Genomic DNA, 19,234 nt, shown 5'->3' with positions numbered 1-19,234 from the left:
CACAGCTCTTAACAGTTTTGTTGCTCTTGTGTAACATATCTTTTGATTGACTCAAAATTCATTAAATAATTATTGCATTCACTATTGGATCATCTGCTGTATTTTTTTTTTAACTACCAGTAACTCTTAGGGAAACACCTGCTATTCTCTCCAATGTTTTTGTCATATTAATATGAGAAGATGTTTTTCCTGTTATTATCCTAAAGAATATTAAAATGCTGGTTCTTAAAGTGGTAACTTATTTGAAGATTTAAAGCAGATAAATATCTTCATACCTTGAGATATGGTAGTGAATGTATGTAGAATCTCAAAATTATGGAAAACACTATAGAGAAAGTCATGAAGCAGAGCTCTCAAAAGAAAAAAGAAAGTACTTTACTCATTTAAACGGGTATTTGATATTAAAGGTAAACTTTCTTGGTGCCAAGAAGGCTTTTTTTTTTTTTTTTTTTTTTTTTTTTTGGTGGTGTTGGTGTTGGGGATTGAACCCTAGGGCCTTATGCATGCAAGCACTCTACCTACTGAGCTATATCCCCAGCCCAAGGCATCTTTTTTAATAGCCCATTTTCACCAAAACCAAGTCACTTTAATTTTAACAACAAAACCGTTTTCTCATCCTGCTTTTATTTTTAACTTACACTTTTATTCTGGTAGAGATGTATGTAGACTCTCAAGACACGGTCTTGTTTCTTTAAGTCTTTCTTATCTGGCTTTAATTTTCTAAATATCAGCAATTAGGAAGTGACCTAGGCCTCTGTGTTTCTGTCAATATCAGGTTCTAATAACTGGGCCAGCGGACACCCCCTATGCAAATGGCTGCTTTGAATTTGATGTGTATTTTCCTCAAGATTATCCCAGTTCACCCCCTCTTGTGAATCTAGAGACAACTGGTGGTCATAGTGTGCGATTCAATCCAAACCTTTACAATGATGGCAAGGTAATGTAATTATAGTCTTTTGTTTCTAATGGCACTGTATTGGATCTAAAGGTTTTTTTGTAATTGGAACAAAAATTTTGTTTTAGTCATATTTGTTCTGAGAAGACATGAGTTTCTTCATGCCTCAGTTCCATATATGCACAAGATAGCTTGAAGAGTAAGAAAATGATCTGAAAGGGCAGAAACACTAGTCTTATGGGTGATCCTAGACCAATCATTTCCTTTTTGAATCATGAGGAAACTTAGTCACATGGAAGTAGAATAATTTGCTCAAGGACATACTTCTCATTAGTAGAAGAACCAAGACTGGACTTTTTTTGGTCTTCTGACTTTTGGCCCTTCAATGTATCTGTGGTCACCATATCTAAGTGATGCCACCACCTAAACTGAGCGATGGCAGGCTAAATTTTAATTTTAATAAAATGTTGTAGGTTAATATTTTTACTTAACTTCAAAAGAGGTCCTTATGTTACCTGGGGTGGGGTGGGGGGAAGGGCAGAAACACTTATTGTGTTAAGAAATTACTGATGAACTAACTTACGGAGCCCATTCTGTAGCCAACTGCTGAGAGCTTTCCCCACTTGGAATACTGCTGAGCCAGTGTCTAAGATGGTCTCTTAACTGTCCTTATTTTCCATATCTCCATTTTTAGTCATCTTTTCACATAGGCTTAGAAGTAGATAAATGGCAAAGCACCATACCATCAACTGTTTCTTTTTTGTAAATCGTGCCTTTTTTTTTCCTTTGCCATCATAACTACCACATTTGTGGACTTATTTTTAAAATTTAATGAATGTGAAAATGTTTTCACATATTCTGTACTAAAAAGGGAGATGCATTCCTATTTTTTTAAAAAACTGACAAAAGGGTATAATAAAAATAATGTTATCAGAGTAAATCGTTTTTTATTCTTAATGACAGTAAGTCTTTTTAAAATTAGATTTAAAAGAGCAGTTATCACTTTTGAAAATTATTTTGGGCAGTTTGATGGAATTTTGGTGGTAGTTTTCATGGTGAATATTTAATGTTTAAAAATCAACACTGGGTGAGAAGAAATGTATAGACTTTACAAGCAGATGCTTCTTTGTTCAAGCACTTGATATTCTCATCATCAATATATTTTATCAAAGATATCCTCAAGGTTTCTACTGATTTCCCTTTTAGATTTGAAAGGATCTCCCTGCCTCTGATCTGTGGCCAAATTACCATATTAATATTTAAAATTAATATTTAAGAAATTAATTTTAGCTAGGTACAGTGGTTCATGCCTGTAATGCCGGTGATTTGGGGAGACTGAGGCAGAAGAATCACCAGTTTGAGGCCAGTTTCAGCAACTTAGCAAGACCCTGCCTCAAAAGGGGAATGGGGGAAGCTGGGGATGTAGCTTAGTTGTATAGTATCCCTGGGTTCAATCTGCAGTACTGAGTGACACTCCCCCCCCCAATAAAAAAAAATAGAAAGGAAGAATTAAAAAAAAAATACATAGTTTAGTGGTAAGGGATAAGGGTTATGGAATTGGGAGTCCATTGTGCTGAATTATATAGTCTTTTTCCATCATATTTGTGTGTTCCATGAATCACATAATTGTAAAAGTTACTTTTAGTTGTTTACTTTTTTTGGTGCTGGAGATCAAATTCAGAGCCATGTGCATGCCAAGCAAGTTCTGTACCCATGAGGTACACTTCCAGCCCCTAAACTTATTTTTAAAGTTTGCACACTAGTACTTTCCATGGGTTTGTGGCTGTCACTCAGTGCTCAGTGGTAGAGTACTTGCCTGACATGCTTGAAGCCCAGAGTTCCATGCCCAGCACTGCAAACACACACACACACACACACACACACACACACAGAATATCATGGGAATGCTCTAATGATCAAATGAGATTATATCCATAATAGTAATTTTAATAATACACAAAGCTGTACAGACATAAGTCTAATTATTAGAAGCTATATGCTAAATGTGCTGGTGTACTTTGAATTACTACTTTCACACAGTATTGAAAGAGTAAAGAGAAGGATCTCTCTGCTTTTTAAGGGACTATTTACTTTCTACATTTATTGCCCATTATATGAAATTGCAAATTTATCATTAAATATTCACAAATCTGGCCAGGTGCTGTAGTGCACGCCTTTAATCCCAGCCGCTTAGGAGGCTGAGACAGGAGGATCATGAGTTCAAAGCCAACCTCAGCAATGGCGAGGTACTAAGCAACTATGCCAGGAGAAAATAATGTAGTATGCTGCTATTTTTTTTTTAATCACAAGAGTAATTTGTAAATACAAATAAAATGTCCCATTTTAACCTGCATTCAGTATATTGTTTTGAGTTTTGCTGTCCTAAGTGAACAGTTTCTAATGTGTCAGAAAGTGTGTTCTTAAGAACCCTGGGAATTCTCAAGACCTTCATGGAATCTGTGAAGGCCTTCCTTTTCCACCTTCTTTTTTGTGGGAAGCCAGATTTGACCCATATATTTCAACCTAAACAACATTATATAGCAAATGGAATGTAGGGGTGGATATAAAATCAAGTTCTCTTCTGTTAAGCCATAGCCCATTTTCACAATTTACCAAATTCAGAAAGAAATTTGTAAAAAAAAAAAAAAAAAAAAAAGTTAAAAAAGTGTAAAAACTCGTACCAGTTTCTCTCACTAAAATTGTCTGGTTTTAGGGAAAGTTATTCATGAAAATATGTGTGTGCATGTAACAGGTGCTGGCTCATTCTTCATTATGAACAAAGTAGTGCTACACAGATATGAATCACATGTGAAAATACCAATTTGTTCTTATAGGCTGACCTTTAGGGGTTTTTTAGGGGACATAAAACTAAAATACCTTGACATGAGAGCATTTTATTTTTACTTCTAGGTGTGGCAGTCTGATTTTAAGTACTCTGAATTCTTTTTTCTATTTTTTCCCCTTCTTCAGGTTTGTTTAAGCATCTTAAATACGTGGCATGGTAGACCGGAAGAGAAGTGGAATCCTCAGACCTCAAGCTTTTTGCAAGTAAACAAAACTTCTGACAGTTTTATTTACAAAATAAGCATATATGTTTGAAATTTTTTTCTATGACCACGAATAAACATAGTAAACCCAAACATGATAGAATGATAGGAAATAAATATTAAAAAGCTGATAGGTGAGGAGTTAGTATTATGGAATCTCATCTCATCTAGAGCTTAAAGTCTGAGGTTGGGGCATTAGTCAGAATTTTAGTTTTGTCAAAATTGCCTTTAAAAAATCCCTAAGTTGCTCTTAATATACACTACTGTGCAGCAAGATGATATAAGTAGGTTTCTCCTACCTTGCAGGTCACATTTTTAGGGTTTATTTGTGATTTAATATAATACTGTTATTATTTATTTCTTCATGTCTAATCTTGTTCTATTATCTTATAAAAATATGCTATCTGAGGCTCACAAGTACCATCCTGGAATTCATAAAACGCGGGATTTATAGGCCTTATTTTGTAGAGCCTTTGACACAGATTTCAGAATCTTTAATTTTTTAAATTTCCACAAGTCTCTTGAGCATGTATAATAAGTATGTTACATAATGTTCCATTTGTCCCAATTGTTCAGAATCTCAGCAAAGAGATAGATACAAAAGCATGCTGATAATGAATAAACATTATTCCTTGTTCATTTAGAAAGCAGCAACAGTCATTGTTGGTACATAATATTTTAAATTCCTAGTTACAGTTTAGCATTTCTTTTAAGAAAGTCAACTGAAAGTTATCCCCATATAAGCCTTCCAAGATTGGCCTACCCTGAAAGATTCCTTTCCTGCATTCTTATTTTGCACTAGGTGAAAGAAGATATGAATAAAAATGCATTTATTTACTTACAAAAACATGTTTAAAAAATACATAAAAGGTAATAACTTCTGTGACACCTAGTGATATGCCTGAAAATATTTGTTGTTATCAAATTCAAACTTTATAATTCATTGTATTTCTTTTTCCTTTTAACAAATAGCAAATTATATCAACATAATTTCCCAAATGTAATTTTTTTTTCTGGTACACAAAACACCCATTCTTTGTGTTTCCTTTAGAAGACTTCCTTTAGAAGCCTATCAAATAGGGTATGAATCTGAAGTAAATTTTAATTTATTTGTCTCAAAAGGGATAAGCTTAAATAAGTAAATAGTGATCTTTTTTATAGATTTATGATAAATACTTAATTTAGAATATTTCTCTGCTTTTATAGAAAAATGAGCATTATATCCTATTTGTATTAATAGAAAAAGAAGATTATTTAAAAGGGGCAGTGACAGGACTAATAACTATGTCCTGGATTGCTATTTTAGAAGAGTGAGATTTGATTTAGGGAAAGTAAACCACTTTATTTCAATGGTATATATAGTTACAGAAAGTTTCAAAATCATGAGATCTTTGTCTCACATTGTAAAGATTAAATTTTTTCCCCTATAGTTGACCTTGGCCTTATTTAGAAACAGGATCTCACTGAGTTGCTTAGCACCTTGCTTTTGCTGGGGCTGGCTTTGAACTCACAATCCTCCTGCCTTGGCCTCTGGAGCCACTGGGATTAAGGCATGTACCATCCTGCCTGGCAAGATGCTCATTTTATTAGTTGATGTCTATATAATGTTTTTATGACTTTTTTTTGTTATCATGCCAATCAAAATGCAATTTCTCTTAATCCTTTTTCATTTATGAAGCAGGCAAGTGGTATCTAATGTTTCTCTGGCTTCAAAGATATTAACTAGGCATATAGCTATATTAGCTAAAATAGTATACTACAAGGAATTAGCAGTGTTTTAGCAAGTTAGCAGTTTACTGATAGTGAAGATGTTATCATTGTGGCTCTTATTATTCTTGTATTATCATTCCTTTATTCCTCAGGTTCTGGTGTCTGTCCAGTCCCTTATATTAGTTGCTGAGCCTTATTTTAATGAACCAGGATATGAACGATCTAGAGGCACTCCCAGTGGCACACAGAGTTCTCGGGAATATGATGGAAACATTCGACAAGCAACAGTTAAATGGGCAATGCTAGAACAAATCAGAAACCCTTCACCATGCTTTAAAGAGGTATGTTCAATAAAATAATGAAATACTTTATTAAAGGCATTAGAGAATGTGGTTTGTTAGTTTTACTTGCCTTTAAATGTAGAGTATGTGGTATACTAACTCTTAGTTTTTAGAGTTAAAACTATCAGTAATATTAAAGAATGGGTAGAGTTTAGAACCACATATATTCTGCTGGGTGTAGTGACGCACACTTCAATTCCAACTTTCCTGGCTACTGAAGCAGGAGAATCACAAGTTCAAGGCTAGCTAGCCTGTCTGAAAATGAACAGAGCTGGGGATGTAGCTTAGTGGTAAAACACCCCTGGGTGTACCTAAAAATAAAAATCAAACCACATAAAAGACATCTGACTATATTTAAAATATTTAAAGATAGTTTTTCTTTTTCTTTTCCTTTTTTGGGTGATGCTGGAGATGGAACCCACAATCTTGCACATGCTTGACAAGTACTCTACAGTTGAGCAACATCCCCTGCCTTATTCCTAATTTTTTTTTTATGGTTACCGTTCTGCTAGCAAACTTTCTACACATGTCACTAAAATGTTCCACACTAACGTATATATGTAAACAGTAAAGAAAAGATGTTTCCTTTAATACAAAGTTATCAAAGTTATATAATAGTTTCTAAAAGCTGTGTTGATTCTCTCAAGTGCTTTTATTTCACTATTTTCCAAGGCAGGGCTCTTTTCTTGTGACTAGTTGTCCCCATAGTCTGCCTAAACATGATAATGCTTTTCACCTATTATGTCAAAAGCATACTAGATTTTGTTTCTATGGTACTGGGGATTGTACCCAGGGGCACTTTACCACTGAGCTACATCCCTAGTTCTTTTTATTTTCTTATTTTGAGACAGTCTTGTTAAATTGCTAAGGCTATATTCATCTTGAGATTCTTTTGACTCAGCCTCGTGAGTATGGGATTACAAGCATGTACCACCACGCCTGGCATCTTGTCTTAACTGTCTCCCAAAACAGTTTTCTTTCTTAAAATTGTTTCCCTTCATCATCAGTTTCTGAGACTGACTAGAAATTGAACAATATAGAGGAAGAAAATCAATATTTAATTTTTTGGAGTGGTGGTGGGGAGGAATCAAACCAAGAGCCTCACATGTTAGACAAGCACTCTACCACTAAACCACATCTCCATCCCTAACTTTTCAGTATATAAAACTGAATCATGATTCGTCATTTGTTTCCTCTATAAATTATTTCACTTACATAAAGTTCAAAAATGAGCAAAGTAACTTAGGCTTAAGGAAGTCAGAATAGGAGCTGGGGTATAGTTGTGTGGTAGTGTGCTAACAAGTACATGGCCCTGGATTTGATTCTCCAGCCCTGCAAAAAAATCAAAAAGGTAAGTTTGGACAGTGTATTCCTTGGGATAAAGATTAGTGGTGAGAGGAAGCACATGGGGAGCTTCTTTTGTGTGTGGTTAGATTCTGTTTATTATCTTTGGGTAGAGGTTAGTTTGGTTTGTGCACTGAAATAAAAATGTATTCAGATGTACACAGTGGTTTTTGCATTTTTCTGTGAGTTTTAAACTTCTGTTTTTAAATGTATTAAAAATATTTAGTCAGGCTGGGGTTGTGTCTCAATGGTAGAGTATTTGCCTAGCATGTGTGAGGCATTGGGTTTGATTCTCAGCACTGCCTATAAATAAATAAAGTCTATTGACAACTAAAATAAAAAATAAAATTTGTATTTAATTATATCTTACTGATTTTTACATAAAAATTTTCTTCCCAAGAATAAATATAGGAGACTCAGTAGGAGAATGACTTATAAAAAAGCAAATAAGTATAATTACCCTTCTGATTCATTAGAACCAATCCTACATTAATGAATTTTCTTAATAAAATGTGATTCATTTCTCTTTTAACTCCTCTGGGTTTTTGTTGTTGTTTTGTTGTTTGTTTTTGTTTGTGTCTTTTAAAGTACCTTTTTCTGTTGCACTCCTCTCCCATTTGGTCCCACAATTAGGGTTTCTCATATCAAGCTGTCTTAACTCATTTTTTAGTCCCCATAATGATCAATCTCAAAAACAGTTAAACACTGGGGTTGTGGCTCAGTGGTAGAGCTCCCTGTCTCACACATGTGGGGCACTGGATTCAGTCCTCAGCACCACATTAAAAATAAATAAATAAATAAATGAAATATAGGTATTATGTCCATCTACAACTAAAAAAATATATATATATTTTAAAAAACAGTTAAATACGATAAAAAAAAGTCTCCTTGGTCTTTTATGGCTATATTCAGTCTTCATAATAATTTTTCCTATATAGGTATTATCCCCCTTTCTTTAGGCCAGAGAAGCTCATTGCACAATGTAGGACCTCAACCAGAATAGAGAATAATACTTCCAAGTTGATGTCTAGTTTTTAAATTTAAATTTGTCAGGAATAGACTCTTTTTCTTTTCTTTTTTAAATATTTCTTTAGTTTTAGGTGGACACAGTATCTTTATTTCACATTTATGTGGTGCTGAGAATCAAACCTAGTGCCTCATGCACGCTAGGTGAGCGCACTACCACTTGAGCCACATCCCCAGCCCCAGGAATAGACAAAAATTTTCAAATTTGGCATTTTGTTTGTTTGTTTGTTTTTTATTAAATTCCAAATGTAAGCCACAGTTACTACAAGGAAGTTGAACTTCATTAAAGTAAAATTGTGTCCATAGTTAACCAGAAAACAAAATCCAAAGATTAAGAATTGTGCCATGTACAGAGCTTCATTCTGATTTCTCTATGAATTCCCTTGACATTGAGAATATTTTAAATAGCTATGCTTTTTTTTCCTCTTTTTTCTTTTTTGGTACTAGAGATTGAGTCCAGGGTCACTTTTATCACTGAGCTAAATCCCTAGGTTTTTTTTTTTTTATTATTGTTGTTGTTGTTTTGTTTTGTTTTTAAGACTTGGTCTCACTAAATTGCCAAGGTGAGCCTTAAACTTGTGATCCTCCTGCCTCAGCCTCCTGAGTTTCTGGGATTACAGGAGTATGTTAGCACACCTGTCTTTTCTTGAATAGCTGTTCTTTGAGTTCTCCTTTAAAGATAAAAATTTTTGTCTTGGCAGTACTTTGGAAATCCCTTTCCCCTGGTTATTTACTTACGTTCACCTTTTGAGTATATTACATCACATGTATCTTGTGCTGTCTGGATAGGATTATTGGAGTGTCTGTGTGGGATTGGACGTTTTCTTCTGATGCAGATTTGGGTATTTCAGCACATTTCTTTTGGTATTAGGGAAGAATTCCTGCTAATGATGCATAGTTCATGGAATTAAGTTTTATAGACAAAAGAAAATTGCAATGAAATCTAAAATGTCATTTTTAAAAAATGTCTACATACTTCATTTTAAAATTCTGATGGAAAATGCATTCTGTTCTATTGCTTCCCTCCCTCACCAAGGTTATACACAAACATTTTTACTTAAAGAGAGTTGAGATCATGGCACAGTGTGAAGAGTGGATTGCAGATATCCAGCAGTACAGCAGTGACAAGCGGGTGGGCAGGACCATGTCTCATCATGCAGCAGCTCTCAAGGTCAGTATGCTTGCCTAACATGAGCCTTGGTGATGGCTTGGAAAGAAGAGTTGTGTGTGCACTGACTGAGCAGTGCCCACCAGGAGGTAAAGAAAAGGAGGGCATCAAAGAAAGTAAGTTTAGGTCGGGCATGATGGCACTGCCTGTAATCTCAGGAGATTGAAGCAGGGGGATCGAGAGTTCAAAGCCAGCTTTAGCAATTTAGCAGCCCCAAGCAAAAGGGCTGGAGATGTGGCTCAGTGGTTAAGCGCCCTTGGGTTCAATCCCTGGTACCAAAGGAAAAGAAAAGAAACAAAGTTTATTAATGTTAAGTTCATAACACTAGAGTACTACCCAAAAGTCTATGGTAAAGATAATGTTTCTTTTCACAATGGATTGGCATTTCCTAAAATTAAAAATGGGTTCAGGGACCAGGCCAACAGTTTAGTGGAATTCTTAAAAAAATGACTTTAACAAGTTAGCTGCCTGAATGACTTCTTTTATTCCTTTAGCCTTTACCTCTGCATCTTACCTTCTAGAATTGTGTTACTTGAAATAATGAGGGAGATGTGAGTTGTAGAACCTCTGATGGCTGATTGGTATCAATGGCTATGATACAAACCTATTTTCAGGGAGAAACAATTGTTTTCACCTTGGGTATTCACAGAATGGAAATGTAAAATGTGATGGTTTCATAGACTTTTTTTCCCCCATGCATAAGGATCATTCCTTTTAAATGCCACCTTTCCTGCTTGCAAATAATCTGTTTTTACTTACCTGAACCTTTTATCCTCTACCAGTTATCTTCCCTCTCTCTACCTTCAATTTTTTGACTTCTTCTAATTCTAAAACTGTCTTCATTTAAAACAAGTAAACAATGATAAAGATTTGTTAGTTTTGTCGGTGTGATTTTTAAAATTATACCTAACTTTTCAGGCTTGTGTACAAAAATGTTTATGAATGACAGACCTTATGATGTCTGGGATTTGCTTCAAAACAAAAATGAGAAGAAAGTGGTGGAAATATAAATGAAACAAGACTGGCCATGACTGGATAACTGAGGCTAGGTGGTAGATACATGGAAGTTTAGTTTGCTATTCTGCCTACTTTGTATATGTTTAAAATATTCCATTCTTAAAAGCTTTAGATTTTGACTTGCATCCCCCTAAGCTAGTTCTGTTTTGCTCATATTCTTATAAAACAGTTTATCTTCTTTCATTATCAAACAGGAGCAATTAATGCTTTTTGCCATCATTTTTTCCCCCTTAATTAGTGAGGTTAGGGTTAGGGTTAGTGTCTGTAACCATGCAGTTGTCTTACCCTGTTTCTGTCTTATACCTTCAATCAGAATTTAATCTCCCCAGGCTCAGAGATTATGTCTTATTGTGCTTATTCCCCACTTGCCTGTCTTTCTCTCTCTCTCCTTCTCCCTTTCTTTCCCACCCCCATTCATCCATCAGTCTGTCTGTACATGCTGGAGACTGAACCCAAGGCCACCCTACCACTGGGCACCTTCCCTCCCTTTGCATTTTTTTAAATTCAAGATAAAGATCTCACTAAGTTGCCCAGGCTGGCCTCAAATTTGCAATCTTCCTGCCTCGGCCTCCTGGGTAGCTGGGTTATAGGTGGGCACGACTGCACTTGTCCCATAGCCTTTATATTGCAGTGTTTTACACAGCATCTCAGACATAAACATTGTTCTTTACCTGTTGATTAATTTTCAGAGTCGGTTATTGATAAAACTAATTTTCAAAGACCTTGGTATGATTATATAATGTCATTTCTCTCCCATCAGAAGTTTTAAAGCAACACTTTGGGTTTATAGACAACTACCCACTCTCCTAATGTTTACATATTTCTGTAAATGTCAGTATGGAATAATAGATAGTTATTTATTCTCTTAATGTTCTTTTTCATTTGCTCAAATTTTAAAAAATTCTAATGATAAAACTACTTCTAAGGGCTTAGGTTGTGGCTTAGTCTAGGTAGAGTGCTTGCCTAGCATATGTGAGACACAAGGTTCAATTCTCAGCACTAGATATAAATAGATAAAATAAGGGTTCATTGACAACTAAGAATATTATAAAAAATTATTTCTAAGGTTTGTTCTGGGAATAGACAATTAATATGAAAAACATTTGTAAATATTTACATTGAGCCTGGTACTTAATACTTATTTTTATTTTCTCGCAATGGGTTTATTTTTATTTGATTTTTGCAATACTGGAGTTCAAATCCAGGGCCTCACACATACCACTTTGCTACATCCCTAGCCTCTGTGTATTTTGATTTATTCTTTTGTCTTTCTCTCAAAATACAGTAGAGACAGCATATATGATAAGTCAAGGGGTTACCATCTTTAGTTTTTTAAAATGTCTGTATTGAATTAATAATGACTTGTAAGTCATCAGTAATGTTGTATCTGACAAGGTTTATGACCTGGTTGTTTCTGTGGGCATGTTACTGAGGACTTATCAGCAACTATATTTATTTGGAGTTTGGGGACTCTTGCTAGTTTTTTTTATTGCTTGTTGTATAAAGTGCCTGTAACAGTGGTTAGCATAAGGAAACACTCAGCAAATAATTATAAGCCTGATGCTTTGGAGTTTGTTTAAACCCCATTCCTTCCTTGGTGAATCCTAGAGTTTACTGTTCTAATGTTAGCAATTTTCTCTCATTTAGCGTCATACTGCTCAACTTCGTGAAGAGCTGCTAAAACTTCCCTGTCCTGAAGGCTTGGACCCTGACATTGCCGATGCCTCCGAGGTGTGCAGGGCCACAGCAGGTGCAGAGGATGCGCTAACACATGACCAGGTCAAAGCCAGCAGCAGCAGAGACCTGTCGAGCGACTTCCAGCTATGAGCTGCATTGACATGGATTTTATAGAAACAAAGGCTTCGAAGCACAAGCCAAATATGTCAATATTTGTATGTAAGAAACTAATTATGTAATAGGTAATGAGACTTAAACTATACTATGCCCTTAAGGAGATCCAGTTTAATTCAAGGTGATCTTTTATTTACCTGTACAAGAGTGTAAACTTTTTGTGCTTTTATTTTTCAATTGTGAGAACCACTGATTGGTATGTTCAACAAATTTGTGTATACAAAGAAATGGATAAATCACTGATATATAAGGGAAACTACCTTAGGAAAGAATGTTTACTGAATGTTTATTTTATTTTATTTTTTTTTTTTTACTGTAGAGTGAGGGATTGTTAACAAAGAATATATATTGGTCATTCTTACAACTACTATTTAAAGTCAGCAACTTTCCACTGAGTTTGATAGATTTTATGTTTGGCCATATCTTCATGCTCATATTTGATTTCTGAAGACCTCCTACCTACACTTCAATAAAAGTTAAATGGACATACTCCCTCTTTTTTGATTTACTGGTACATTTTTAAAATAATAAATCTGCCATAAAATGCATTATAGCTGGAGACTTGCACTTGTATGGATGAATTTATTACATTCAACGTATTTAATTTTATGCCTCCTAATTCTAAGATGCTGAAAAAAATAAATGAACATGATTTTATTCTATGCCAAGATTTGGGCCTCCAAATGTATCCATTATTTGAATTTTTAAGTATATGAAAAGGAATGGTCAATTGGAAAAGTCACTCTAAACTGATTTTTTTTTTTTTTCCTAAAGGGCTCCTTTTTTCCTGGACTATCTGGTTTTATTGCTAAGTCACATGTATGTATTAACATCAAGGCTCTGTAGAGGAGAGAGGCTGTCCCTCTCTGGTGCTGTTACAGTACATTCTGTACCTGCCATATAGGCTCATTTTCATGCAAATTCTTCCTAGAGCCAAATAAATAAAGACTTAGGTGAATTAGTATGTCTTGTTTCTAAAATGGTTTGCCATGGTGTGGAATGCTGTTTCTACAAAGAATTGGCCTTTTCAAGGCCTAAGCATGGGGGAACAAAAGGTGTTTTTCCCAGATAGTTACCATAAAGGAAAGCTGAGGTGACTCCTGACAGTATGTATATAAAATAAAGTGGTGTGTGGGAGCCTTGAGTCTGCAACTGAGCAGGAGATGGTGTATCTGGAACAGTGAGTTCCTCTCTGAAGAAAAAGGGGAACCAGGGGACATGAAAAACTCTTGGGAACGCGGCACAGAGGTCTTTACACTTTGATAAAGGAGTTAAACAATGTGACCAGGAAATCAAAGATTCTAAAACAAAATAGTGTTAAGGTCTGGCAGGTGGTGAGCTACACCAAGAATAACAGAACAGTGACAGTCAACTCACGACAAGAAAAAACTGTATGTTAGCCACAGACATGCTGGCTAAAATCGAAGCATAAAAATGCCAGCAGTAAGTAAAAGGACAGCCATCAATCCTCCGTATTATTTTATTTATTGTTTTTGTTTGTTTGTTTTGTGGTGCTCAGAATTGAACTCAGACCTTTGCACATTGCTAAGCAAGTACTGTACCTATTGAGCCACATCCCCAGCTCCCTTTCCATGTTATATGTTGTAGTTGTTTGGTTGGTTTTGTTCTGTCAAGGTTCCATTGGGTCTGAAAGATAAAACTGTCAAGTGTATTATTTGTGTCCAGTTGTGGATTTTAAAACCTCATTCAAATTTGTGGTTAGGTCAGTCTCTCTACCAGTCCTCATTGGACATTAGAAAGCTTTATAGAATGAAAGTAACAATATCTGTGCTCTCCGATCTAATCTATATTTTTAAAACCAAGACTGAAAAATTGAAATGATAACATAATGGTCCCATCTGGGTTTTTTGTTTTGTTTTGTTTTTATACTGGGGATTGATAGGGCTGAGATTGTAGCCCAGCGGTAGAGCGCTTGCCTAGCATGTGTGAGGCCCTGGGTTCTATCCTTAGCACCACATAAAAATAAAAGAGATAAATTATTTTTTAAAAAATACTTGGGATTGTGGCTCAGTGATAGAGCACTTGCCTAGCATGTGTGAGGCACTGGGTTCGATTCTCAGCACCACATAAACAAATAAAATAAAAAAGTTCATCAACAACTAATAAAAATACTTAAAATACTGGACCCATCTGATTCAAATGTATGATATGTCAAGATCATTGTACTGTCATGTGTAACTAATTAAAACAAATTTTAAAAAATAGTGGGGATTGTACCCAATGGTGCTTCACCACTGAGCCACATCCCCAGCCCCTTTTTAAAATATAAGATGAGGGTTGGGGATATAGCTCAGTTGGTAGAGTGCTTACCTCACATGCACAGGTTCCCTGGCTTCAATCCTCAGCACCACCAAAAAATAATAATAAAATATAAGATGACAGGCTCTCACTAAGTTGCTGAGGCTGGCCTCAAACTTGTCATCCTCCTGCCTCAGCCTCCTAAGCCACAGGGAATCAATGAACATTTGAACACTCATCTTGTACTAGGTGCAGGTTCCTGCACTTGAATGAATAACTGACTTGAAAGCATAATATCTGTGCAGTATGTAAGTTCTCTTTCAGAGTTATTTGCAGGATAACTTGGGAGCATAGAGGAAGGGTATTTACCTTAGGAAAAATATTGATGGGCACCAAGGTGATATGGTCAAGAAAAGCTTCCTAAAGGAAGATATCACAAGTCTTGAAGGATGAGGATAAAGAAGTTATCCCGACATGAGAAAAAAAGGAGAGTTAAGTTAGCAGTACCATGTATTAGGAGGGAATTGCCAAATGGTTTGGCAGGCTCTGCTGGAGTGGAATAGACATTTGACAGCTTGGGGAAATTATATATTGATTTGAGGATTCCTCATTTCATGTTCCCAAGGTAAGAAGCTAGTGTGAGGTGAATGTGAGGTCCTGGGAGAAGGGTGACCTGGGTGCAAGAGCACATGCAGAGAATGAAGAAATGTAGAAACCAATAAAGCAGGTCTCTTCAAAAAAAAAAAAAAACAGCTATGAAGTTATCTAAAAGAGATGTCATCCCACGTCCCTCTGCAGTACTGAGGATTGAACCCAGGGCCTTGCACATGCTGGGTTAAGTGTTCTGCCACTTACTCCCAACCCAAAGAGAAATTTAACTGCTGAAATATCTTTCTAACATTAAGACTAAAATCTCCTGGGGCTGGGGTTGTGACTCTAGTGGTAGAGTGCTCACATTGCACGTGGGAGGCCCTATGTTTGATCCTTGGCACCACATAAAAATAAATAAATAAAGGTGTTGTGTCTAAACTACAACTAAAAAATTAAAAAAGACTAAAATCTCCAAAGTCAGACAAATACAGGAAATACTGTGAACATTTTTGTCTTCAATGTCTTCTAAGTTGGTTTATGTGGTGTGAGGTGAGATACTGTAGTTGGTATCCTTCATACTATCTGTGGTGAAGGGCTATAGCTTTCAGTTAGTCTCCCCACTCCTGCTTCCTTTAGAGACAGACACTTGGTAAAACACAATTAAGGCTTTTGCTGCAATGTTACCTTCATCAGCAGCCCATAAACCATGATTTGAGTAGCACTGTGCTAACAGCTCAAATGTGGTTTGGGTCCTAGTCAGGTGTTACCAACTGGTCATTTATTACTTAAAGATAATTATTGAGATAAATTCCTACCATTGCAGTGTTTCACCATACTATATATTTTGCCAAAATTGAAAGTTAATACCCTACTATATACTTAAACCTATAGGTGGTGTTGAAATACTATCAGTTTTCTGAAGAAATTGCTCTTGGAAGAGATTGGTTAATCTGAAAGACTCCCGATGGAAAAAGACATGCCCATTGGATCAGTCGAGTCACAGGAACAGATCCAGTTGCAGATGTTGGGGGAGCTGAGTAGAATTGGAGCTAGGAGCAGGCAGCTAAAGAAGACTGGAATGAGGAGCCTGACCCAAACTGCTACACTGATACTTCAGTCATGGGGAAGATAGAACATGGCAGGGCCTTAGGTTCATCTGGCTTTGATATCAGACTTATTTTCATTGTGGATAAACTAATGTGCAACTCATGGAAATGGGGAAAAATATAAAATGTGAAATTGTTCTTAATATCTTCTAATCTTTTTCTAAACTTTTTAAAGTAAGTGGTGTATATATTTTGATTTTTAAAACTATATTATGCACATTTTATCATAAAGAAATAAATGTCTGCATAATATGGATATACTTAACCAGTTCCTTATTGTTGGACATTTTAAGTTGTTTCTATTTTTCTAATTATAAATGATGCTATGATGAACATGGTCTATATCTTTAATTATTTCCTTTTGATAAATCCTTTACATAGAACTGGTAGGTAGAATTTTTTGATAGCCAGGCACCCACCTGTAATCCCTGCAGCTCAGGAGGCTGAGGCAGGAGGATCCCAAATTCAAAGCCAGCCTCAGTGAAAGTGAGGTGCAAAGCAACTCAGTGAGACCCTGTCTCTAAATAAAAGGCAAAAGGGCAAGGTTGAGTGCCCCTGAGTTCAGTCCCTGGTACCCACCCCCCTAATTTTTTTTTTTAATATAATGACTAATTGCTTTTCAGGGAGTCATAGTGATTTATGTTTCCAATATCAGTGTTACTGCATCTTGGCCAGCATTGGATATGATAATTTTTTGTTCAGACTTTTTTTTATTATCAAATGTTATATAATCTTCTTTCAACAGTGTTTATTTGTTAGCTATTTGGATTTCTACTACTGTCAATTATCACTTTATACCTTTTCCCTTTTTATTTTGAAACAGGATTTTGTTGAATTGTTGAGGTTGGTTTTCCCACTTGTCTTAGGTTTTAATATATATGAGCTACTTGAATGGTAAAATGTTAATTTTTGTCATGCTTGTATGTATTTTGCCTAGATGGCCTTCATTTTTGCTTAGCTCTTCTCATAGACGTCTGAAATGAGCCAGGGGAGGTGGTGCACGCCTGTAATCTCAGCAACTTAGTGAGGCCCTAAGCAATTTAGGGAGACCCTGTCTCAAAATAAAATATAAAAAAGGGCTGGGGGAATGTAGTTTAGTGGTTACGCTGGGTTCAATCTCTCCCCCGCCCCCCACTAAAAATAAATAAATAGAAGAGCTTCCCTATGCAAAGACTAAAGACTGCTAGCTGGGATTGATGTGGGCATTGACACAGGCCAGTCTGAAGCTGACCTGGGACAAGCTTGAACACATCCCAGTTCCCACCCCTCATCTCAGTTCCCACTCCTCATTCAATAAGAATGCAGAGGCTACTTGGGGTTGAAAGTGTGAGCCTTGTTGAAAGGAAACTCCCACTAGCCTTCTCTTTCCTACTTAAAATTTGCCCAGTTTCTAGCACCTTCTAGTGCTTCCTAATGCTTCAGGCTAAGGAACTGACTCAAGTCCTCTGAACCTGTCCATTTCCTGGGTATAGAAGAGGCATCCTCTGGCCCATTCCCTGCCTAGCCTAGGGTGTGACTGTAGTGCTCCCATGGGCCTCCACCAAAACCTTGCTTTTCTTTGTTCCTTCATCTGTGCCCCCCCTCAGGGTCGCCAGTTTTATTTTCCTATGCATCATGCTACCATTTAAAGTGTGCTTCATTCACTTGTCATTTACCCAGAGAAGGATGCCCAGCAAGGCCATGTCAGAGGCAGACTGCCCTAGTCTGGAGACAGCCACAAGTTAAATCGTCTACGCTCCCCCCACCCCTTAGGTCCTCAGGATCTCCCCACCCTGGGCACCTCCAAGGTCACAAGGGTAGCCATGAATTTCCCTCACCACATCGCTGGCTGTTGCTTTCCCTATCCTTTCTTCAGGTAGGGTTTGTTCCTTGGTTTATCCCTTACTCTTTTTACCTTGCTAACTGTGAGAAACTGATGTGATTCAATTATTGAGAAACCAGCCTCTACCTCAGAGCAAAGCCTGTCCAAGGAAGGGGGCGTGACCCTTGTCCTTGGAAAAACCCACAGACCACTCCTAGGCACATAGCCAAACCTGCTGAGTTGTTTGTCTGCAAATAACAGGAGAGATCTTCTGAGCCAGGTGTCCCTGACTCAATCAAGCTAGGTGAGGACCCATAGCAACCCCCTAGCAACCACCAATCAGCATGAGACAGGGAAAATATCTGGGATGCCAGATGACCCCCCAGTAGCTTATGGTGGTTGATAACATGTTGGGAAACCATGTAGTTCAGCTGTACGCCCCTCGTGGCTTAAACCAATCAGTTCAAAGGAATCCCCCTCTTGTAGTAACCAATCACCCCTACCCAACTTGTTCCCGCCAGTGAATGTGCTAATCAATGTTGTTTGATTTTCCCGAGGTGTGGAATGGTTTGCTGTATGATGTTGTGACACATAGAGTTTCCCCCGAAACCTATAAAATCTCACTGAACAAAGGACCAGGACTCACTCCCTGGGACCGCTGCGTCAGGAATGGTTGTAAGTCCAGGTTTGCAATAAAGACTCTTGTATGATTGCATTGGAATGGGCTCCTGGAGGTCTATTGGAGGCCCAGGAATCTGGCATTTCAATTGCAAAGTCAGCAAACCCAGCCATAGAGCGCCTTCTTCCTCTAGAATGTTTTCCCTTTTTAGAGGAACCAGCTAGAGGTGGTATCCTTTGCCTAGGAGCTGCTGTCTTTATTATATTCTCTAGCTACCCAGGTATGAGATTTCCTAAGCCTGACCCATTTTCTAATATTTGTCCTGTTGTTTTTTTCTTTGGTTTTTAAATACAAATTTACAAAATAGGAAGGGGTGTGTTTTTCAAGCCTAGACCCATCACACTTGTGGGGGTATGGGTAAAAACCCACCTGCCCATCCATCTCTGAGAATCAGCTGCT

The 19,234-nt window shown here is 36.8% G+C and overlaps 1 protein-coding gene across 16 annotated transcripts in view; it reads left to right on the top strand.

Moving 5' to 3' along the window:
• Positions 1–13,363, top strand: part of Birc6 (baculoviral IAP repeat containing 6) — a 212,070-nt gene extending 198,707 nt beyond the window's left edge. For all 16 annotated transcript variants that reach the window (XM_078029413.1, XM_078029415.1, XM_078029408.1 and 13 more), the window contains 5 exons: positions 776–937; positions 3,866–3,943; positions 5,805–5,993; positions 9,400–9,534; positions 12,196–13,363. In XM_078029413.1, the coding sequence (XP_077885539.1) occupies positions 776–937; positions 3,866–3,943; positions 5,805–5,993; positions 9,400–9,534; positions 12,196–12,375 (744 nt within the window). In that variant the 3' untranslated portion in view covers positions 12,376–13,363. The remainder of the gene's footprint in view (positions 1–775; positions 938–3,865; positions 3,944–5,804; positions 5,994–9,399; positions 9,535–12,195) is intronic.
• The last annotated feature ends 5,871 nt before the right edge of the window (positions 13,364–19,234 follow it).

The sequence above is a fragment of the Ictidomys tridecemlineatus genome, chromosome 12 (assembly GCF_052094955.1).
Source record: "Ictidomys tridecemlineatus isolate mIctTri1 chromosome 12, mIctTri1.hap1, whole genome shotgun sequence".
NCBI classification, from domain to species: Eukaryota; Metazoa; Chordata; class Mammalia; order Rodentia; family Sciuridae; genus Ictidomys; species Ictidomys tridecemlineatus.
This window is presented reverse-complemented; position numbering and strand designations above follow the sequence as displayed.